Raw genomic sequence first — 24,884 nt, 5'->3', positions numbered from 1 at the left:
AGGAGAAAGGCAATGGCCGAGCGTGGACAGAACTCATGACTCCTGGAGCTCATTGCTCCAGGACAGAATGGCCCACCACTCCCTTTCTGGGTTACTTCCTAGAAAAGCTCAAGGGCATGCATGATATCATGTCCTTGACTTCATCTCTCTTCCTGACATGCTCCCCTGGGAGGCCAGCTCTGAGCCTTCCCTTTCTCCAAGCTGATTCTAGCTATTGCCTCCGCCCCGGCTAATCCACATGTTCACACACCCTCCTCGGAGACATTCCTCAAACACATCCCCAAGACTGCCTCTGGCTCTTGCCTCAGAGAACGAGGGTCAAGGATTGACTTGCATGTGCAGTCCTGGGCGCACTCAGAAGAGGAGTTTGGCGTGGCGGCCATGTCTCTTGGTCCTGAAGGCTGGATCTAGTTGGGGGCTAAGAAGTAGCAATCGATCCTGCATGGCACAGCCTCAGAACATTCTGACCATTTGTAACATAAGAATTAATATCCCCATTGAACAGTTGGAGCAGTTGAGGGTCATGGGACTAACATACCGCAAGATCTTCGAGTAAGCCATGAAGAGCCAAAATAGAAACCTACCTCCCTGCGGTATCAGCAGAGCTCACCCTTCTTAGTGTCGGTTAATGCACACTTCCGTGGGTTGGTACTCTGGCCTCTGTTTTCTTCCTTACCCCACCTCATTGTCCTCATAGCTGGGGTCAACACTATGGATTAGAAGTAGTTAATCCAAAGACAGTTTGTCTGGTAAATGCTTTCCTCAAAAGAATAGGTTAGCATTAGGGTCTAGCAATTCTACTTCTAGACCTATACCTATGAGCAACAGAGACATATGTCCAACCAAAAACGTGTATATGGATGCTAACCAAAAACGTGTATATGGATGCTCAAGCAGCTTATTCGTGAGTAATAAAATGGAAATAATCTCCAAGTGGCTCTCAGTGATGAATCTCAAACCCAGAGCCGTTGAGTTGATTCCAACTCATAACAATCAGATAAGATAGAGTGGAGCTGCCCCTTTGGGCTTCTGTGGCTGTTGATACTTACTGGTACACAAAGCCTCATCTTTCTCCCTTAGAGTGACTGGTGGAATCAGACAGCTGAACTTGCAGCTAGCAGTCCAGTTCCTAACACACTGTGTCACCAGCGCTCCTTCAAAAATAGTTGTCCTAAAGGAGCAATGCCTAGGATTGTAGATGAGGTTGCCCTGCTCACACTGGGACAGCAGCTTCCCTCCAAGAACTCACCGTGACCCCTTTCATATGGAAGAACTAGAGAAGGCTACACTCATACCACCAGCATGATTTATTATGAGAGACATATTGTGTTAGTCTGGGTACGTTAGAGAAATAAATCCACAGAAACTCATGTATAAGAGAGAGATTTCTATAAAGGTTAAGTGTGCATCAAGAAAACATCCCAACCCAGTGCTGACCAAGCCCACAAGTCCAACATTTACCCAGATGTCCAATACCAATCCACAAAGTCCTCCATCTCACAGAACAGATGCAATGATGCCAACTGCAGGAGGAAAGCTGAGTCAGTGAATGTTTAAGCATCTCAGTGCTGGCAGGGCCTCCACACGGCTGCTCCAGCACCCAGGCCTGCATCGGGGTAGGTCCATGTGGCTTGTCTTCAGGGATGTCTTGCAGGAAGTGAGCCTTGCCAGCTGAAGCAGGGAACTGGCTAAGGCAGCTGCACCCTGGTCAGACCATCAGAAAGCAAGAGACCCAAAAACTTGAATGGCGAGGCTCACGGAGCCATTTATCCCTCCGCCCTTCAATGAACCCCACATGTGTTTATCGGCCAGGTTGGCACAATAAACTAACTACCTCACATGGAATTTCCTAGTAATTGTAGAACCCCTACCCTCCTGCAACCGGTGGACCATTTCTCTCTCCTCTGGGAGACATGCTGGAGTCATCACCAAGGTAGAAGGGCCTCAGCTGTGACCTGCACGCCAGCTCCTAGGGTAGGCGAGCGGCCTCAGTACACTTGTCATGGGTGTGCTTTCCACCCGCAAAGCAGCATTATTTACCCATATCATGTGATGAGGTTTTCTGAATTCGAAACTCAAGTTTCATATTTTTTAACATTTTATTAGCGACTCATACAACTCTTATCACAATCCATACATACATCAATTGTATAAAGCACATCTGTATATTCTTTGCCCTCATCATTTTCAAAGCATTTGCTCTCCACTTAAGCCCTTTGCATCAGGTCCTCTTTTTTCCCCTCCCTCCCTGCTCTCCCTCCCTCATGAGCCCTTGATAATTTATACATTATTATTTTGTTTATCTTGCCTTGTCCGGCGTCTCCCTTCACCCCCTTTTCTGTTGTCTTTCCCCCAAGGAGGAGGTCTCATGTAGATCCTTGTAATCGGTTCCCTCTTTCCAACCCACTCACCCTCTACCCTCCCAGTATCTCCCCTCACACCCCTGGTCCTGAAGGTATCATCCACCCTGAATTCCCTGTGCCTCCAGCTCCTATCTGCCCCAGTGTACATCCTCTGCTCTATCCAGACTTGCAAGGTAGTATTCAGATCATGATATTAGAGGGGGGGGGGGACATTTAGGAACTGGAGGAAAGCTGTATTCTTCATCGGTGCTATATCGCACCCTGACTGACTCATCTCCTCCCCTAGACCCCAAGTTTCATATTTTTATAACCTCTTAGTCAGTTATGTAGTGCTCACATAACATGAAAAACCACAAGTGGATGGCCTTAACAAATAGACACTTATTTTCTCCTGGTTTAGGATGCTAAAATTCGGAATCAGGGCCCTGACCCTAGGAGAAGGTTTCTCTGTGCTCACCGGCTCTGGGGGAAGGTTGTTGTCCCTTCTGGGATCCACTCCTTGGCCATCAAGGCAGGCTTGATGGCATGCCATCGATCCTCTTCTAGCTCCGCTTGTGCAAGTCCTTGTTCTATCTGGTTTTTTATATCTTAGAAAAGACTGATTTAAAACCAACACTAATGTGTCCTCATTAACACAACAAAGGAAACCCATTCCTAAATGGGATTGTTTACAACAAACATTACACAGTTCAATCCATAATACTCTTCAACTCTTTTACTCCAGTTTTGCTGTTAGTAGCAGCCGTCTCCCAACTCAGGGAAATTTCATGCACAGCAGAAGGAGGTTTATCCAGTTTTGTGCCATCCCCATGATCAGCCGTGAACTTGACCTTTTGACCTGTATATGCTAGCAAAGGATCCCTTCACTTGCATAGTGGTTATGCATTAGGTCAGCAGTTCAAAACCACCATCGGCTCCTTGGGAGAAAATGGGGCCTTTCTACTCTAGTAAAGAATCTCAGAAACCCACGGGACAGTTCTGCCCTGCCCAGCAGGGTCACCACAAGTCAGAATTGACTCATTGGCAGTGAGTTTGACGTTTGTTTGTTTGTTTATTTGCTTTGGTATACTAGGGAAAGACAATTGGAGTCAATTCTGTCTAACGACAGTCCCATGGATGCTGAAGTAAAACTGTACCAGGATTTTGATGACTGATTTTTCAAAAGTAAATCTCCAGGCCTTCCTTCCAAAGTACCTGTGTTAGACACAGTTCTCTAGAGAAACAAACCCAGGACACTGTGAATACACACACACACACACACACACACACACAGTGCTATATACAGCGCGGAGGAATATAACAGCTAATTAGTCCACACAGCAGTACAACTCACAGTAGTTCACCTCATGAAACAGTTAATATACTTGAAGTCCTTCAACTCATTAGGGCTTCTGGATTTACGGTCAAGGAAGCAGATACCTGAGTCTTCCCTTGGACATTGCAGGCAGTCCAGCCACAGGCAGCAAACAGCCGGTGGGTCACCAACAGTCAGCAACTCAGGAGCTTAGCGACACCCACCTGGATGAGATCTCCAACCCCAGAAATACAAGACAACAGGGTCCATCAGCCTCAAACTCAAGCGATGTATACAGCAGCAGCATGGTGAAGCAGGTCTTTCTTGTAGGAACCTTAAGCTCTAGCTACATGATACATGGGTTGGCTATCTAACAGGTAGTGTAGCTCCCAAGTTGAGGCAGAGCACTAGCTAAAGCAACCACACATTGAACCAATCACCAGAGAGCAAAAAAAAGAGAGGGGTGGGCCTTGCTGAGCCATTTATCTCTTTGCTTTCCAATCAAACTGTGACCTTATTCATCCCACATGTTCCTATTGGCCAGGTTATCACCATAAACCTATCACAGTACCCCTGGGTGGACTTGAACCTGTCAGCAGCCAAGTGCATTTAATGTTTACGCAGCTCGGTGACCTATGATTCCTATAGATCAATTTAATATTGATGATGTGTGTTGAGCTTTTAAAACCTTTTATGCAATTGTAGTTCACAAAGATAATGTTCCACGTCCTATTTTGGTGAGGAGTGAATTGGACTCTGCCCATCAGGAAGAGAGAAGAATGACAAAAATTGAAAGTCACATGGAAATAATGATTCCGGTGAACAACATCCGTTTCCATGTCCCTGAGACCAAAAGAACTGGGTAGTGCCTGGCCACCATACCAACCGCTCTAAAAGGAATCACATCAGATAGTCCTGAATAAACTCGGAGGAAAATTGTGAAGCAGAACTCAAAATCATTATAAGACCAGGCTTATCGGTCAGATAGTGACTGGCAGAACTCTTAAAACTGCCACTCTTAGTCACCCATCAGGTGTGGAGCTGAACTTAGCCCATAATAGAATAGCCAGCCATTTAAGATCAGAGAGTAACATTTACTCACGGACAGGGGGCTAGGAAAGAAGCAGGAGTGGAAACAGGAAACACAGGGAGGGAGTGGGATTAGTGATAACTATATTGATGGGGTTACAGTAGATGAGTTAAAACAAAATGTGTGTGAATTGTTGAATGTAAAACTGAAGATCTGCTTTGTAAACCTTCACCTAAACCACAATAAAAAAGTCTTTTAAAAAGAATGGAAAGAAAGACGGTCCCAATTAACAAAGAACTATTTATATATATTTTGATGTCTTAAAATATAAGACACAATACACAGTGTTTCATTTATTATGATATCTCCAAATGGATTATGGTCAAAACTCTGGAAATAATTAACTTTAACACAAAAATCAATTAAAATCGTCTGAAGTAATTTTTAACAAGCAAATAATGTGCAAAAGCTTAGCAACGCTCCCAGAAAACCATCGATTCATTTTTTCATTTTGGAATTTGAGATGCTTAATTGTTGAGGGAAATGAAATGAATAAGGAAAATGTCTGAGCCAGTAACTAAACTAAAGGGTCAGGAAGGTCAGACTCAAAAACTGTGTTGGACAGGTGACCCTGTGACTTGGTAACGAACTTCTCTACTCCAGGAATCCAGGGCCTGGCTTTGGGGTGGATAACTTCTGAGCTAGATCCACTCCACCTTCCCAGACCTAACCAAGTCTCACAAATGCAGGTCCTGAGGTCTCCTTGGGAACCCTTCTTGGAAACACAGTTCTGGCTGCTGGGGGTCTGCCAGGTTCAGCCTCAATGGCAATGACTAGTGATCAGTTTGTATTGACCCTTGTCCCATGTCACCTGAACACTGGGACTGAGGCCATCCTGTCCCAGCCATTTGTCCACATCTCGTGTGTCAGTTCAGACAAGAATAGTCTGGGCATTTTCTCTGCTGTATCTGATAAACTATCTCAGATTTGGCTGCTTCAAAAGCAATTTGGGAGCATGATCTCCCCAAGTCTTCATTGGCAGAAGTAGAGACAAAAGACTCAGTCAGCCGTCATTCTCCTCTATCCCAGAGCCTCCTGACCAATGGTGTTTTGGTCTCTTTCTGTTTCTAACATATTTGAAGGGCCTCTTATTATGAAAGACAGACCCTTTGCAGACACTCCTATTTCTCAGTTTGACCCCAGTAGGTTTTCCCTTGGATTCCACATGGCTCTCTCCCTCCATTCCTCCTCCTCTTTGGATCCCAAGGTCCAGTTTCATCAACCTCTTCATTTCTTTTTAGAAAAGGTGCAGTAGAATTTGGAGTCTGTTTGGATTTTCTGAATAGCAGCTCTTTAGGCCAAACACATCTTTTTAAAAAATCATTTTATCGGGGGCTCATACAATTCTTATCACAATCCATACATATATCCATTGTGTCAAGCACATATGTACATTTGTTGCCATCATCATTCTCAAAACATTTGCCTTCTACTTGAGCCCTTAATACTAGCTGCTCATTTTCCCCTCCCTCCCCACTCCCCCCGACCTCATAAACCCTTCATAATTCCTAAATTATTATTATTTTGTCATATATTACACTGTCCGACATTTCCCCCGCCCTCTTCTCTGCTGTCCATCCCCCAGGGAGGAGGCTATACGTAGATTTTTGTAATCAGTTCCCCCTTTCTACCCCATATTCCCTCTACCCTCCAGGCATCGCCACTCTCACCACTGGTCCTGAAGGAGTCATCTGTCCTGGATTCCCTGTGTTTCCAGTTGCTATCTGTACCAATGCTCATTCTCTGGTCTAGCCAGATTTGTAAGGTAGAATTGGGATCATGATAGTGCGGGGGAGGAAGCATTTAAGAACTAGAGGAAAGATATATGTTTCATCGTTGCTACCCTGCACCCTGACTGGCTCATCTCCTCCCCACAACTCTTCAGTAAGTAGGTGTCCAGTTGATTACCCATGGGCTTTGAGTCTCCACTATGCACTCACCCACATTTACAATGATACAATTTTTTTCTTTGATGTTTGATACCTGATCCCTTCAACAGCTCGTGGTCACACAGGCTGGTGTGTTTTTTTCATATGGGCTTTGTTGCTTCTGAGCTAGATTGCCATTTGTTTATCTTCAAGCCTTTAATACCCTAGATGCTATATCTTTTGATAGCCAACCACCATCAGCTTTCTTCACCACATTTGCTTATGCACACGTTTGTCTTCATTGATTGTATCAGGAAGGTGGGCACACAGATACAATTTTTAGTTTTTTGATGTCTGATAAGTGGTCCCTTCTACACCTCGCGCTTCTTCCATGTGGGTTTTGATGCTTCTCAGCTAGATGGCCACTTGTTTAACTTTAAGCCTTTAAGACCCCAGGCGCTATATCTTTTGATAGCTGGGCACCATCAGCTTTCTTCGCCACATTTGCTTATGCACACATTTTTCTTCAGCAATCGTTTCAGGAAGGTGTGCATCCTCGAATGCCAATTTAATAAAATAACAAAACACATATTTCTTAAGTCTTTGTATTCCCTCCCCCATCCCCCAACTAGTCCCTACACTAATTCTTTTCATATTTTATAACTAAAACCAACGCAGCTGCTCTTGGCCCTACACTAAACCAAACTTGGGGCCATCAGGTCAATGTCAACTCAATACAACCTTTTAGGACAGGGTTGTGGGACTGCCATGTTTCTGACTGTAACTCTTTACAGGAGCAAAAAGATCCACCTTCCCCCCAAGGAACGGCTGGTGGTTTCAAACAACTGACTTTGCAGTTAGCAGCTGAGCTTGTTAGCCACCAGAACTCCTGACCCTGCTGTGCCCAGTGTGTATCATAGTAGAAATATACTTCCTGGGGTTTTCAGTGGCTGATTTTTTAGAAGTTGGTCTCCTGGCCTTTCTTCTGAGGTACCTCAGTGTGGATTTAACTAGCCACCCTTTTGGTTAGCAGATGAGCACACTCATCGTTTCCACTACCCTGAAGAAGAGAGTTGATATTTGCTAAATTTGAGAAATTTTGTGAAATCTTCATTTTCATTTCCTTCTCCTCGGATTATGAGTTAGACTACTAACTATAAGGTCAACAGTTTGAAGCCATTCCGCACTCTGTCTCACAGGGTGACTCTGAGTTAGAATCAACTTGACAGGCAGCAGTTTGGGTTTGGTTTTCAATTTTTTCCCAAGAGAATGTTTAATTTAGTCAGAAACCTTGTATATGCTTTTGGGGCAGATAAATGATCACTTCCTCTGAGGATGGAGGTTTTCAGAAAAGATGGCGATTGGCTAGGACTTATTGAAACCACTATCTTTGGGGAGTCACAGGAGTTGCCTCTGAATAAATCGTGTCATCCTTGTTCACTGTTAGAAGCTGCTGTCTGAGTGGACACTGGGGCTTGCTTATATTTTCTCATGTGTCCCAAGGTTCCTTGAAACTGAAACCACCAGGTCTTCTTTTTTAATTGATCATTTTACTGCGGGCTCTTACAGATATTACAACAATCCATAAATCAATATATCAGTTGAACTTGTACAGATGTTGCTGCCATCATTTTCAAAACATTTTCTTTCTACTTGAGCCCCTGATTTCATCTTTTTATTCTCTCCCCACCCTACCATCATTGTGAACCTTTAGTAAACTATATCTATCTATCTATCTATCTATCTATCTATCTATCTATCTATCTATACACACACACATATATATACATATATATATTCCATATATTACACTGTCCGATGTATCCCTTTACCCACAGTTCTGTCATTCTTCCTCCTCACATGGGTTTACACATCCATTATTGCTATCATTTCTCCCTTCCCCCTCTTCCCATCCTCCCTTCCTGTACCCTCAGGGGATTATTACTCCCATTACTGTTTCTGAGGGGCTATCTATCCTGGACTCCATGTGTTGAATGGTCTTATCTGCCAAACTGGGGCCATGATAGTGTGGGACAGAAGCATCAAGGAACTAGAGGAATGTTCTGTGTTCTACTGGTGCTACAGGGCACCCTGGAGGCGTCGTCCTTCTGTGAGGGAATATCCAATCATCAACAGATGCACTTTGGGTCACCACGCTGATGGCTCTCCTTCACAACAGTATGATTGTTTGTTTTTGATCTTCTGTGCCCGATCCCGTGAACACCCCTGATCACACAGGCTGGTGGCCTCTGCACTTGATGAAGGAAACGAATAAACTGTCTCTGTAGGTAAACACCAGTGATGGTGCACTGTAAGCTGCCTGGACTTTCAGGAAGGAGAAGTTCCTTCTTTTCGTTTTCCATGCCGTAAACTACATTTCAGTTCAAAGGTAACACCCTCCGAGTGGCCTACTGGAGAATAGAGAGCCTGCTGCAGAGGCTGCGACTTCCATGGCTCTGCTGTAAATCTGAAAGATGGCGGAAACGCAGGCAATGATGCTCACTGCCCATTGACAGTTTCTCCTACATCTGCGAGCTGCTCATCGGGCTGGTGGGGAGGTGACTGCCACCTCTCCTAACCGGAATGGCTCCTCTCCATGGGTTTTCCCTGTTGATTACCAGGTGATTGCTTCTTCACGATCGGATCCCATTTAGAGCAGAGGTTGTGATCTCCTTGTTCCTAGTGCTGAGCCCAGGCCTGGCATAGTGTTTGGATAAGAATGGAGCCCAGCAAATTCTTGATATTGTAAGGATTAACCTTTCCAATTTCCAACACGTGATGTGTCAGCTCTCAAGACTGTATGGTCCTGAACACCAACATGACCTCCCATCTAATTAACGACACGTAAATTATCTTTCCACATAGATTTGAAGGGCAGCCTGAGCTATCCTGTATGCATGGCGGGAGAAGGGCAGGGTGGCCAGGAGCCATGTGTCCACTACCTGTCTTGCTGGATCCATCAGGATCTGGATGATTTTGAGTTCTGCCTCTCCTTCCCCGAGCCACCTAGGCCTGGCCCCTGGTGCTCACCGTGTAGGGTGAGGTCTTGTGAAGATGGCTGAGTGCCACCCACAGTGTTATCCCTTTACCTGTTGTTCGTTTCCTCTCCCTCGACGTGGGAGCATTTTCTCTCTCCCGGACACTTCCTGCTGCTTGGTTTCTAGATAACCCCACACTCTTACTTTCACCTTGTACCTCATTGCCCTTTCTCAGGCTACTCTGCTACTTCCCATCTCCTGAATTTTAACACCTCCGTCTAAGTATGCTCATTCTCTTGGGAGTCTCTTTCCATTCCATGGCTTGAAGCAACCTGGAGGTGCGGATGCATTTATCTTCCACTTTTCTGTCTCCAGTCTGGACCTCATACCCCTTCATTGGCTCCTGATACTTCCACCCTTGGGCATCTAAAGGACCTTCACACTTCACAGATGCTAAGCTGAGGCCTGAGCCTTTTCTCCAACACAGCTTCCGCTGATGTCGCCCCTGATCCCAGTGGATGGCGGCCCCACTCCTCCAGGTGCTTAGCACAAAAAGCTCGGGGTCATTTTTGAGTCTTCTGTTTCTTCCACACTCCACAGCCATGAAGACTTTCTAAAGATGCCCCTAACCTGACCGCCTCCCCACCTCCACCGCCGTGCCTGGTCTGAGGAACCATTATCTGGAAGCTGGCTGTCCTCTTCTCTCAGAGACATCTTTCCACTCTTACATCGCCCCCTCTGCTCTACTTGCAACACAGCAAATGTGATGTTGTATAGATGGACTTCAGGTCATGTCACTTCCATATTCACGGCCCTCTATGTCAGTGGTTCTCGACCTTCCCAATGTCGCCACCCTTTCATACAGGTCCTCATGTGGTGGTAACCCCCCAACCATAACATTATTTTTGTTGCTTCTTCATAACAGTCGTTTTGCTACTGTTATGAATCAGGCGACCCCTGTGAAAGGGTTGTTTGACTTCCAAAGGGGTCGCGACCCACAGGTTGAGAATGCTGCTCTAGGCTTCTCAGTTCATCAGAGGAGAAGCCAAAGCCTTTGCTCCATGCCCTGCCCTCGTCACGTCTCCAGTCACACTGACCTCCCTAGTCTTCAGGGACCCCAGACTACTTCCAGATCAGAACACGGGTCCTGGAAGCACTCTTGGAAGAGAATCTGTTACCTTGAACCGAGGCTAGTAAATGTCACTCACATATAGTCCTCAGAAACCCTCGTAAAGTGGAGTTCGAGAGAGGAAGTGACCTTCATCACTGTAGAAGTGCCGTGACTAAACAGAACAGCCCCTGAGCCGAGCGCTTCCCGAAGCTTCATCCATTACCCACCTCTTCCCACAGAAAGACAGCCCTCATTTATTATTTCCAGACAGTTTTCGTTTTACTTACACGGGGTGATAAATGCCCCATTGGGAAATAAACAATATCAGTTGCAAACAGAGAGTCCGGCTCCATTTTGCAGACTTTGCCCTTGTTCTCTGGTGTCCCAGCGTCTGGTGTCCCTGGCCTGCTTCTCCATTTACACCGTGAGCTCCTCTGGCTGATGTCTTCCGTTGGCACGCTCTGGCCCGGCCTCTGTGGGTGGTTTGCTTTCAGATAATCTTGAGAGATGTTCCTCTCTTCCTTTTCGTGTGCAGTGAAATCTTACATGCAGAAGCACAAAGTGGTGTTTGCTAGAAGGTTCCTTTGTACTGGACCAGTTCTGAGCTTCTCCTAACCTCTCTTTAGCTCGCCTCACTCCCGCTCCAACCGACTGTCCAGTGTCTGAACAGTCCTTGTGGTCACTGCCTCTCTGATTGTCAGTGGCTTCCCCAGGCACACGGGCTTCCTCGGGTTTTTCCCCAACCAGCCTTTGCTTTGTTCAAGCCACACTTCTCTGTGCCCAGGACAACTTTGTGCTCTTTCTCATCTGCCTCTCAGATATTCTCCTCTCGTGAGTTATTACCGTATCTCGCCTTTGATGTCCAAACCCCACTCATTCCGCCAGGCCTGTGATAAGTTCTACAGAACAGGCTTGCTCAGAAAGAAAGCGTGAGGTTCAGACCTAGTAGTGTGTCTCCCCCAGCTTGTCCATGAAAGATGGCACGTTCATAGAATGCATATGAATGCGCCTTCGGGAGCTTATTCATCTTCCCTGTTTCCTCCTCTCTCCACAGCCCCTTCCACTGTTCCCATCATGCACCAGGTCAGTGCCACCATGAGGAGCATCACCTTGTCCTGGCCTCAGCCGGAGCAGCCCAATGGCATCATCTTGGACTATGAGATCCGCTACTATGAGAAGGTAAGCCGGCTCCCTTTGCAGTTTGTTGGCCAGCTGCTCAGCCATGGGGAGGTGCGAAACTGAGGCTGTAAGGAAGCAGTGAGCTGGAAGAAGTTTTGGGGGAGGGGAATCTGGTGATGCAAATCAGGGACTCCCTTCAGAAGCTCAGGCTAGACACTTTCTGCCTTGATTCAGGGGAAACTTTGCAGGTTTCCACCTCACTGTCTGGACAGCTCCCTGGGCCGGCAAGGCCATTTCCATTTCACCATCACGTGTTTGCTGTGCTATTACAGATGGCACAAAACTGCCAAGCGGCCACCGAGTCTTCAGAAGATTCTGTGGCTTTGTAGATAGACGGTTTCCACAGTTTTTGATCATGGACTTCTAATATAAGTTTACTTATTTACAAATTATATGCACACACTATGAATTAATATATTTGTGGAGGTTAGAACATGTGCAAATGGAAATGTAAAAGCATGAGATAAAAATGAATAGAAATAGAAATTCGTATATTATCTTCTTTGGCTGCTTTTTCGCAGCTGCTGCCGGGGGCTCCTGCGGGGCAAGTGCTGCCAAGAGAAGGCAGGGGACCCTCTGGAGTCAGTCCTCGGTCTCTCTGCAAGGAGAGCAGAGCCTCCCACGCACTATGGCAGTCTGCAAAATTTGCCAAATCTCAGGAAAATATAGTGCCTTCTATAACGGCCCAACATATGATTGGTAAAGGTTCATTCACACATTATTTTTTTCTAGCAGTATTTATTAAGTGCCTGCTTTTAATCAGATCTACTTTTGTGAGTCTATATTGGCATTTCAATCAGATAAAATAGACCTGCCTTTGCTGCTCACCACAAGGTCAACAGTTCAAAACTACCAGTGGCTTTGTGGGGGAAAAGATGAGGCTTTCTACTCCCATGAAGGGTCATAGTCTCATATACACCCCAGAGCAGTTCTAGACCCTGTCTGCTAGGGTGGCTTTGGGTCAGCTTTGACTTGATGGCAGTGAGTTTGTGTTTGTGTTTTTGAGGAGCGTACTCTTCAACAGAGGGAGGCAAGCAGTGAGCAGAGGAAGATATCGTGAAGGATGCTAACAGGCGATGTGTTAGAGACCGAACGGAAAGGCAGACCAAGGTTGATGAGATCGAGAATGCCAACGTTGGGAGGAGCAGGTTGCAGAAGTAAATAGGGTGGCAGGATACGCCTTCTAGAGAAGAGCAGGCCTGAGTAAGACCTGAGGGAGGTGAGGTTTCTGGGGAGTGGGCACTTGTGACAGGAGAGTCCACAGCCTATGCAAAGGCCCTGAGGCACTATCCAAATTGGTGAATCAAGGAGCAGGAAAGCCGGGGGCTTGACTGCAGTGTGACTTGCAATGGGAAAGTAATAGAGTAGTAAGCATGGGAACCAGGGGAAGCAATTCTGCTTTTCCGTCAAGTGGGATGGGAATCCACAGAAGGGTCATGATCTGACTTACATTGTAAAATGATGATTCAGGCTGCTGTTTTGAAAATAGCCGTGACCTATATACAGCCATCTAAACCAAGGATGAAGCAAGCTTGAATCAAGTGGAAGTGCAGGGCCAGTGACAGTGGTGGATTTCTGCATACATAGACTGAAGGCCGGCCCAGCAGGTTGACTGCGGGCCCACCAGAGGGTCAGGAGCTGAGCCACTAGAAGGACGAGACACTGCTGACTGAGAAGGGGTCCGCTGTGGGTGAAGCGTGTGTGGATTGAGGGAAAGAACAGAGGCTTTGCTCTGTGTCGGAGTATCGGTGAGATAAGGAGGTGACAATATGACAGACCCAGCTAGATGTACACATCTGGGGTGCTGAGAGAAGACTGCTTTGGAGATGTCTGCTTGAGAGCTGTCAGCATAGAGGGGGTATGAGAAGTCCAAAACCTGAATTCAATTGCCAGTGGAAATAAGAAGACCAAGGTCAAGCAGTGTTGAGTGTTAGAACAGGACTTTCCTGGGAAGCAGGGATCCTGGGTTCTAGGGTCTTTGTTAACAAATCAGCCATGCAGCCAGGGTCATGTGAAGTAATTACTTAGCCACTTTGCAGTTTTCCGGTGTGTAAAAGGACTGCCATTTGCTTCTCTGAAAGTTGAGGGCCTGGTGACTCCCCAGTCTGATCTGTGAGAAAGTATACCCTTTCACTACTGTGGGTAAACTTGAAAGCAGGGTGGAGGATCAGGCAATATTCTATTCTGTCTAAAGAACACAGGGGTTTTTAGACAGTTAATTCACATGCTCCATTAAATTGGGGGTGATTGAATTATCTTGATTCAAAAAACATCAATCTCAAACTGATTACATTCCACTCAACTTTGAATTTGAGGTCCTGCTGGGGTAATAAGTAAGCCCTCTGTTGCTAACTCAACCCCACCCAAGGGCTCTGCCGTGGTAAGAGCTGGTGATCTGCACCTGCGAAGATTAAACAGCCAACAGGGTTCAACTTGGTCACCCAGGGTTGCTATGAATTGGACTCAACTCGATGACATCAGCATGTGCTGGATATCGTTTGTCACTTACTAACGCTGACTTTCCAACATATTTTGATTGACCACCAGGTCTCCTTTTGAAACTAAGCTTGACCCATGGTTCAATAGGGTATCATGTATGGCCAGCATATGAAGTACTGTCAGCCTCCAGAAGGTTCTGTCTCTTCCCACATAGACAAGAGCTTCTAGTCATGTTGCAGTTAACTCGGCTCAGAAAAAACCAGTAATGATATCTCCTTGGTGTGCATCTATTGGGCGACTTGGGCTTTAGAACCATCTGCTGTTCCCCTCGAAACCCAGTGTGACAGATGTTAGCCTAATTGGTCTTATGTACAAAGTGCAAACAACAACATTGCCCAAAGCACAGAACCAGGAATGAGCCCAGGGCCTGGCTTCTTTGCCCTGCAGCAAGTGGCCGTGCTGAGAAGGGGCTGCATATATCGGAGGCCACCTTCTCTTCAGTGGGCAACTGGAGACTTAATGATGGGCTGAGGACCAAAGCCATGAGACTACATCCACCCCGACCCCCCACCCCTGCCTTGACCCCTCTCTCTCCAGACTGTCCTCAAGATGGTCTACTGCTTCCCCTTTACTTTCTCACCTCCTCCTCTGACACACTCTCATTAACTTCTGAGGCGATGAAAGAGGCTAATTCTCCCATTTCAAGTCACCTCCCCACTCCGAAGCCATTTATACTAATTATTAGCAGAGAGATATGCACAGCAGCTCAATGCCTGAGGCAGCTTCCACACCTCAGTGGAGCATATTATTGTCTCCATCCCAGAGGATAGAATGCTTTTCTTGGGAAGGCAGACGACTTTGTGCTGGAGCATTGGTTACCATTCTGTATGCGCTTTAACACTTCCCTCCACTCACAAAGTCCCTGGCTTGAAAATAATCCAGTACATTGTTTGACCATTTATATGACTAAAGGAAGAGACCCCTACAAAGGTGTCTTCATATAATAACCAAAATGATAATAATCCATCATAAATTTAGTACCTATTCTGTGCAGATCTGCACAGATAAATTAGTTTTCAGCCCTAAAAGGAATAAAAAATGAAATCCAGGTGTACAAAATTTATAGATGATGGACCTAGGCCAGAGAAAGGTTAAATTGCTCACCCAGGAGGACAACGGTCACAGGTAGGGCATCGCAGAACCATGGCCATAGACGTGACTGTGCTTCAAGGGTGGGACCTTCTGAGCTCACAGTGGAAGTGGATGCGATCACTTCTGGCGCTAAGGATCGCAAAATTAATGTGGCCCCAGCAAGAAGAGATGGCATCCAAATGTTAAGTCCAAGTGCTTGTGGCTACCATGATCTGACATCTTAAGGGCCCACCTACTCCACGTGCCACAGAGTGCTGGTCTTTAGAAAATACCAATGGAAGCCAGACGTGTAGCTAGCTAGCTGCCTTAGAACCAGTCACCCAGTCAAGATCCACCATCGTCCTGTGTCGCATCCTCTTTCCCAGAGATGTCCAAGCCTCCTCATCTAAGCCAGGATTTGACAAACTCTTCAGTAAAGGGTTATTATGTGTATCTCAGGTGTGGATCATGCAGCCTCAGTAGGAGCTAGTCACTAGCTAGTCACCTCTGCTATATAGGCTATGAAAGCAGCAAGAGACGACATCCAAATGGCTGGGCATGCCTATGTGTCACTGAAACTTTATGTACAAAAGTTGGTGCCAGGCCCAAAAACATTAGTTTGCCAAACACTGACAAAACCCTTCCTGGGGGTTTTCCTGCCCCACACCAACCTCTCTATGCTTGGCACACGTACACACGCGCACACACACACGCACGCACGCACGCACACACCCCTTTCCACTTCAGCTCTCTGTGAATAGAATTAATGATGTACTTGCCTCCTCCAATAGCTCATTAATAGAGAGCTCAGATGCCATCAAGCTGATGACCCTCCCCAAGCCTCTCCCATGTTCATCTCCTTCCCGCTTTAACACATCTCAATTCATCATCCTCTCTTGTCTACCGCCTCGTAGCATGCTTCGCTCCTGGTGTCAGTGCTTGTAGGCAAACCATGGGAGGAGCCTCTACATCTGCTCCCAGCTGTCTGGATGATTAAGCGCTTAGACACTCACTTGCTCTTCATAATAACTGTCTAAGCTAGGACAGGCTGAAGTCGGCCTTGGGAATTTTTACCCTTCAAGTGTTCAGATAGTTTTCTCATGGAAACTTCTTCTGAGCTTGCTGGTAACTTGTGCTCAATCAGTTGACCCAGATACCTGGGTTGCCATACGCTGTGTCTTCGTTCATGTAGCGCCGACTTGCTGAGCACCATGCGCTTCCAGACCCGTGCAGCTCAGTGAGGATGGAGACTTGAGAGACATGTGCTCTCTGCCCTCATAGTAGCTGCATCTGCCATCTTCCAGACACCTCTCAAATCAATCCTGAGAGAGACAAAGAGGCCCAACCTTGCTCATGGCTCCCCCTCATTTGTCTGGAGTTGGTTAATGAATTTGTGGGTCATCAGGGCTCATCATTTTAATCACGGAAGAAGATGTGGGCTCTGAAAGTGATTATGGCTCACTGTCTCATTCCTCACAATCCAAATGTCAAAGCAAGTAGAGTGTGATTCCATCAGATTCCAGCGTAGCTCGTTGCACGTGTTCGTTCAGGTCACGTTTATTTGCGAGGTGAGGAGATGATTTGCATAATTTGAGCGCTCATATCTCCAGGCAGAAAGATGCCCACCTCCATAATGCTATCAAGATAGTACCCTCCTCCCTAGTGAAGGGTCTTCTTTCTGCAGAATCCTGATCGAAGGGGAGAGAGGCATCATCTCGTGATAAATAGAACAAAAGATCAAATGCCGGGCAGAGCAGCCTCTGCCTAGGTTGTCTCTCCCAGAAGCAGGCAGGTGGACACCCCCCCTTGCAGCTGTTATGGGAGCTGACCGTGCCCCGTGGTCCCTTACAAGTGCTTCAGACCTCCAGTTATTTGCAACCTCCTGCGTCCCTTCAGACCCTGCTTTCGCATGTTTGCTTCCGTTTTCACTCCTCACACTCATCCATGTGGCTGATTCCTTTCATCTTCCGTAAATCAACTCCCGTCACCCTCTCCCGGCGGTGTCCCTCCCCCTCTTCTCCCTAGTCTGGGCTGGGTGACTGCAGTGCTTCCCTGGGCTAAGCCGCACTGTTGACGGAACAGTCTCGCCTCCCCAGAGGCGAGGGCTCGTGCCTCTGCGCCCCCACACTAGGTGTCCAACATGTGGCAGACTCCTCATACAAGTGACTGCCTGGCAGAACAGATGAGTGAATGAATGAGCAAACGTGTGCCTACAACTCAAATCATCTTCACTAGGGCAAGGTTGACTTTTCACATTGTAAGACAATGGTCATTTCTTTTCAAGGAGCCCTAGTGGTGCCATGGTTAACTGCTTGGCCCACTTACGAGGTTGGTCGTTCAAACCCATCCAATGGCTCCATGGGGAAAAGACCTGGTGACCTGCTTCCAGAAACGTGACAGTGAAGGGAACTCTGTGGGGCAGTTCCGCTCTGTCAGATGGGGTTGCAATGAGTTCGAACCAACCCTTCGACACCTAACAACAACCATGTGCTATCATTTGCTGTACTTTTTTCTCCTGACTCAGCTCCCTGCGCCTCTTTTGTCATTGACTGGACATGTGGCACACACACCACTTGTCATCCAGTTTCCCGCCCCCATGGGTCACCAGGCCTCTTGAACTGTAGCACCTAGAACTCAGCACAGCACCCAGGTCTGCAGAGGAGACTTTGGGGCCTCCTCTTCAGCGGGCCCACAAGCTCTCTACCTCTTCCAGCACCTCAGTTTGCTCTTGCGTTCACAGTGCGGCAGAAGCAGGCCCAGGCTCGAAATTAGTTTCTGCACACGTGGAGCTAAACCAGAATCTTTGTAGAGAAACCATACAGGAAGATGGTCCACAACTAAGGTGATTTGTAATGAGGGGCCGAGGGCAACAAGAGAGAGATTCTCGAGGGCTGAAGCAGTGGGGAAGCCAGCCTAGACGAGGAAGCTTTGTGAGATGTGGCTTCAGAAACTCTGAGAAGGGAGGGCATTGGAGACAAAGAAAACACTCTTAGCAAAGGCCTGGTAACTGGGAGATGCGGTCTCCTGAAAGGCAGCAAGGCGACGGAGTTGGAAGAGGGATTAGGGGCGATTGGGACTGACTGTAAACTTATACTTAAGGGTTTTGCCTCCTCTTTGAGAACAGTTATACAAAAGGACAGGGACCCTCTTTGAAAAGAATTGGCATAGGGAGAGGAGAAAAGAGGAGCGGCTACAACAGTCAACTATCAACCCTGCATTAAGTAAGACCAGGGCAGGGCGACGGTTGGGCGGGGTGGGGGCGCTTGCTCAGGTTCCCCATGTTGGATAAAGAGTCAGAGAATGAGAAACAAGAAATATGTGTGCCTGTCAGGGACACACTTGTGCAGGTGGCAGGGGCAGTTGGGGGTGGGGCAGAGAGTGCTGGGGCGAGAACAGGGCAAACAGGAGGTGGGACTGCCCTACTGAGCAGATAGGAAGAGTGATGATGAACTTGCTTTCCAGGGAGAAGGGATCTCTCTCTCTCTCTTTCTCTCTCTCTCTCTCTCTCTCTCTCTCACACACACACACACACACACACACACACACACACACACACACACCCCACACACACACAGGATCTGGGTGTAGAGGGGCCCTGGGGCGGACACTCAGGCAGTGTGAAGGCACGAGCAGCTGTCACTCCCCAGCATGGCGGCAGCCTCTTCAGCAGGGTGGCCGCAAAGGCATGTGCTTGCCTGGAGGGAGGGCTTGAGCAGTGATATAGAACAGACATTGCGCGGAAAGACCAGGGACACCTGGAAGAGGAGAAGAAGGAGGACTGAGCAGAGGAGAGACCAGGAGAGGCAGGCAGGGGTGGACTCTGCCCAGTCTGCTTCAGCTAAGAGGGGAGACTGGATTCCTCAGGGCTTCACCAAGCCGGATTGCTGTGTTATCCCACACGTGAACAACACGGATTGCCAAAATACAACTGATTCCGAGCTTCGGACAGGTCCTGAGATCTCATAGGCTCCTCTCGTCAGAGCATAGCCACTGGAAACTCATTCTGCATTCCCTTAGACCAGACCAGACACTGCCCCTGGTTAGGAGGGGGCCCGTGGCAGTGACAATGTCTAACAGGGGCTTCAGAGGACAGTGGGCTGGCGGGCAGCACTCAGGAGTGGGCTGGTGATCTCTTCTTCCCTGCTCTCTTAAAGGAACACAACGAGTTCAACTCCTCCATGGCCAGGAGTCAGACCAACACTGCCCGGATCGACGGCCTGCGGCCAGGCATGGTGTATGTGGTACAAGTGCGCGCCCGCACCGTGGCTGGTTATGGCAAGTTCAGTGGCAAGATGTGCTTCCAGACGCTGACGGACGGTAAGGAGTGGCCAGGGTCAGGGGCAGCTTTCATGGGGGCAGGAGAAGCTCCACGAGCAGTCAGAATGCCCTCTTCTAATCAGATTCTACTTGAATGCCCCTTCCAGTAGACCTGCTGGGTCTGTCTGGGGTTCGTCATTTCTCCCCTTAGGCTTGCCTTTGAGGGATCTCTGTGCAAGGCTGCCCCAGGTGGGTCTGCGCATTTGTACAGCAAGGACACCCCAACATAGTCCCAGCACATGCACTCTCCCTCCACATCAAGGTCCAGGTGACCATGCTGTTTCCTTCCCTCCTGTCTTCTGTTGTTGGCCCTGAGAGATCTCAGTTCGCAGTCTGTATCCAGTGAGGAAATCAAGAGACAGATTGGGTGTGTGGCAGTCTCATGCACCAGGTTCCCAGAGTCTTCGAAGCACCTTCACAGGTAACCTTAAGTCACTCCTATTCAGGTGTCTCCAGAGAGAGCCACTGCTGCCTCCAAATCCTTCCCAAGGTCAGAACGTCTGTCAACAAAAAGACTTCTATCTTTCAGTTTGATTATTTCTCTATTATAACTATCTCCCTCCATCCTCGGAGTCAACGCCCCTTTAATCGTTTAGGAAATCAGACTTCCCGTTGCCTTAGCATGGGCGTGTCTTTCCCTTAGCTAGCCATTTACAATAGTTGATGTCGTCATCTATTATCTACCTATGTATCTATCTATCTGGTCTATTCCTGACCCCTTGATTACAAAAATTTCATTTTTTTATTACTAACTAAATTACATTACAAAAAAAAAACAGTGTGCCCTCAGTCTGCCCATTTCATTTCAGTCTAGCCCTCCTTCACATTTTATTTTTGAAAGTTTTAGAATCAATTAGAAACATGTAAAATCAGATACTGTATATGAAATATCACCAGACCTATTGTTATGGAAAGGATAAGAGAACTCAGAATGGTGGGCATTCTGGTACCGACTGCCCTGCTTGGTGTCCACACTTGGTGGTGATGGTGACTCAGACCTAGCTGCTGTCATGTTGCCTCTTCTGACCCCTGGAGGATTGGAATTTGTAAGTGTTTTGAGGTGGTTTTAGGTGGATTTTACTACTCTTTTGTGGATTGTGAGATGGCCTGAGGCAGTTCACACAGACAGATGATGCCCCCGTGAATAGAAGGCAGGCTGTCTTCTCCTGGAGGGCTCTGTCCCTCTCTTGGCACTCCACTTGCCATCTAGATTTACGGGCACGTTGGCCTCATGAGGTGCACAGGATTTAAAGCCCCAAACTCAAAGCACTCTGAGCGCTGGTCTCTTGGTAATTCTGCTAGACAAATCAAGAAGTAACAGATTTCTCCCAAGAAGGCTATTCCTTTTACATTTGGCAGTTACGTTTTGTAAACCCAAGAGGGGCGAGATTGTAAGAGTGTTCTGGTAAGCAGCCAAATGAAGGAGTATTTTTCTCTTAATGACTGAGGTTCACACATCAGTGGTAATTATACTCGCGGAGGCTGCAGGCCATATGTGGAACACAGGGGTAAGTCTGAAAGCTGATCAGTGGTCACTGACCACGCTTTGGACAGGTGACCTCCATGTGGGCAGAGCCAATGTGATTCCAGATGTCTCTGAGCAACAGTGTTCTGACCTGGAACTTAAAGGCCTAATTGTTTTGTTTTTTTAATCGATCAGGTATCACATTGCTTTGTGAAGTTTATAATTCATAAAGACGATTCCAGGCATTCCTCATTGTGAGCCCTTGTATCTGTTTATGTATGTTTTGAAACCATGCAAACATTTTTAGGAGGGCAACCGAAACTCTATTTCAGTCCACACGTTTGCTTTCTATAGCCTCTTTAGATGTCTCTTTCTCTGCCTGTGTACGCGAAGGACAGTTCTCAAAGAACCCATGGTGCTTCTTCTGCTCACAGATTTCCTGCTCCTGCTTAGAGGTTCTGGTCCTGTAGGCCTGAGGAGGGGTCCAGAAATAGGTGTCCAGTGGTCCTGATGCAAAGTGGAAGGAAACGAATTTTATGAAGTATGACCACTAGTGATATCAGACAAAGCAAAGGATGTGAATTAAATTGGAATTTCAGACCAACAAGGAATTACATTTTAGTACAGTAAAACTTGCAAAAGCAAGAACCTGTGTAAGGCAGAAAGCTAACGGAGAAAGACAGATCAAGGTTTTGCACTATAAGGAGGAAGAGAAAAGTGGTAAGAATGCATCCTGTCAAAGGTAGAAAACTTGTCAGATCAGAAAACACAAGGCAGCCCATCCAGCTTAAGTTCCCACAGGCTTCATTGTGCAAGCATTCCCCATGCAATATTTTGGACAGTCTTATGTGACAACATTATTCATTGTGCATCTGAAATACGAAGATAACCGACCACTCCGTAGGTGTACTTGCTGAGTCTAGCATTCCTGATTGGAGTCGCACTTAAATAGCACGGCCGCTTCTTGGCAATGGCCAGTAGATAGTGGTGTCGAACACCAACTGCAGGCATCACCATCCCCAGCTCAGCCAAGGGGTTCAAATGGGTTAGAGAAAAGAGAATTGATATTGGAGCCCCCAGCACAGATCAGACGGCAAAAACGCTTTGCTGCTGCTGTGCAGTGCTGCCAGGCAGGTTCCTACAGATAACAGCCGGCGCACAGCAGAAGGGAGTACTGCCCGAGCCTGCACCAGCCCCTCCATTGCCGTGTTCGCGCCCACTGTGGAAACTCCGCCAATCCCGCTCATTGAGGGACTCCCTCTTTCCTTGCTGTGGACACACAGACAGATTTATTTGACCGGTTATTTCGACAAGTAGCTGCCCTCCACATTGCTTGGCCTGGAAAAGTAAGCACTTCCAGCTTGAATCCATTCATTGAGACATCTCAATGGATAATTCTATCAATTCACAGAGCCCTGAGTTTTCACCAGTGTCATTCTTCCTTCAACACCATTGGTTCTCGATCGTATGATACCCCCGGAAATGACTGCCCATGAACCAATTCTTTTTGGGTCGCATGACCCCGAAGGAGCCTCCATCTTTTGATGTTTCTTGCATTGTTCAATGGCTTGCCCAGGGAATCTTGCAATATTGCGAACGAAAGCTTTCGTTTTGATTCAGTTGTTTCAGCTGGAGAAATGCCGTGTATCTTCTTCTCCCTTTTGGCTTTCAGAAGTCCAGGTCTCTGTCCGCTGCATTGGAATGCTCTGTCTTCGTGATCTGCTTTTGAAATCTCTGGTTCACCTCTTCTCGGGCTTCATTTTCATCTTTCACTTTAGTACATTTCAGAGGCGCTTCTGATATGCTATTTTCTGTCTTTGTAAAGACCTGTTGCTCTCTTCATGGATGCACTATCCTTGATGTCACCCCACAGCTCCTCTGCTTTGGGGTCACTAGTATTTACTGCACAAAATCTTTTCTTGGGGTGGTCTCTAAAGTCAGGTGGTGTACTCAAGATTGTACTTTAGCTTTTATGGCCTTGCTACGTTTTCACTTTCAACTTGAACTTTATATAATTGATGGACTGTTCTGTCGTTGGCCCCTCGCCTTATTCTAACGGATGACATTGAGCTTGTCCATTGTCTCTTTCCACAGAAGGAGTTGATTTGATTCCTGTATGTTCCCTCTGGCAAAGGCCATGCATATGGTTTCTATGCTGTTGAAACCAAGGCAGCCCCCAGCCCCGATGACTAGGTCATTGGTCTCGCAAAAGTCTGTCCTGCAATCAGCTTTGTTTCTGTCACCAAGGCCATATTTCCCAACTGCTGATCATCTTTCCAACGTTTGCTTTCAAGTTGCCAATAATTATCAGTGCATCTTGATTGCGTGTTGGATCAGTTTCAGCTGCAGACGTTGGTAACAGTCTTCAGATTCTTCACCTTTGGCACTAAATGGTTGGTTTGTAAGTATCACTAATAGTCGTGTGAACTAGTGCCCATGGTATGTGTAGGAGGCGTATCCTGTCACTGACTTGACGACCTCCAGGGCAGCTCTTGAACTGCTCTCTTGGACAATGACCGTGACACCAGTTCTCTTCGGGTTGGCGTTCTCAGCACAGGAGCCTGTATGATTGTCTGGTTCACAATGGCCGACACCAGTTCCATCGCAGCTCACTACTGCCCAGGGCACCTAACTTTATCTGTGCCATCTCCTGTTTGACAACTTCTGATTTTTGTAGGGTCATGCTTTGTACAGTCCACATTCTGATTATTAACGTGTATCTGCGGCTGTTTCTTTTATTTTGGGTTATGCCACATCAACGAATTAAGGTCTTACAAACTGTACTCCATCCACAGCGTTAAAGTTAACGCAACTTTGGAGTGGCTGCCGGTCTTCGGGACTCATCCCCTGGCACTGTATCAGACAGTGTTCTGCTAGTCATGATACTTTCAATGGCCAACCTTTTATTTATTTTTAAAAATAGATGACCAGACCCTTCTTTCTACTCGACCTTATTCTGAAAGCCTCATGGAAACCTGTTTACCAAGACCGACCCTGCTGGTATTTGAAATATCAGTGGTATAGCTTCCTGCATTATGGTAATAGGCAAGCCACCACAGTAAGACAGACAGACATAACTTGAAAACATTTTTTTAAAGATAATAAAACCTAGGAGTTAAAGCGACTGAACAGTCTGTCCAAATCACAAAGCTTTGACTCAACAAAGGCAGGGTTAGATGAACTCTGGCCATCTCCATGACATACAGGCTTCTTGTTCCGCAGCATTTTAACCAAGCCTTCAAACGGGTTCATTCTGCTTCGACCCCCACTAATCATTAGCAGTTCCACACCGGATCGACTGCATCAGAATCTCCGCTTCCACAAGGTCCGCAGGTTGTGACCCTGGCAGAGCCCCGACCTCTTCCCCTTCTGGAGCGGGAGTTTTTAGAGTGCTGGGCACCCTCTCCCTGGTGCTGTGCTGGCTGACTGTGGGCACTCTTTACTGATGAGTCTGTTGCATATGCTGCATTTCAACTACTCCATGTTTTAGAAGGACTCCTGGCTTTCCTCGTTCCCCTTTAAGGCATATCCTTGCCGTGGCTCATAGTCCTGTAAGAGATTTCCTCACAAGGAGCCGTGGATTGGATCCTCAGCCCCGAGTTCTGAGATGCTCTCTGGCACTGCTGTTTTGTATTTATTGTTGTCCTTG

The 24,884-nt window shown here is 47.1% G+C and overlaps 1 protein-coding gene across 1 annotated transcript in view; it reads left to right on the top strand.

Moving 5' to 3' along the window:
- Window positions 1–24,884, top strand: part of EPHB1 (EPH receptor B1) — a 387,857-nt gene that overhangs the window by 253,494 nt on the left and 109,479 nt on the right. The window contains 2 exon segments of the mRNA XM_075548849.1: window positions 11,759–11,883; window positions 19,608–19,770. Of these exon segments, the coding sequence (XP_075404964.1) occupies window positions 11,759–11,883; window positions 19,608–19,770 (288 nt within the window).

The sequence above is a fragment of the Tenrec ecaudatus genome, chromosome 4, assembly GCF_050624435.1.
Source record: "Tenrec ecaudatus isolate mTenEca1 chromosome 4, mTenEca1.hap1, whole genome shotgun sequence".
In the NCBI taxonomy this organism is placed as follows: Eukaryota; Metazoa; Chordata; class Mammalia; order Afrosoricida; family Tenrecidae; genus Tenrec; species Tenrec ecaudatus.
Note: the sequence above shows the minus strand (reverse complement) of the source record. Positions and strands in the feature narration are given on the sequence as shown.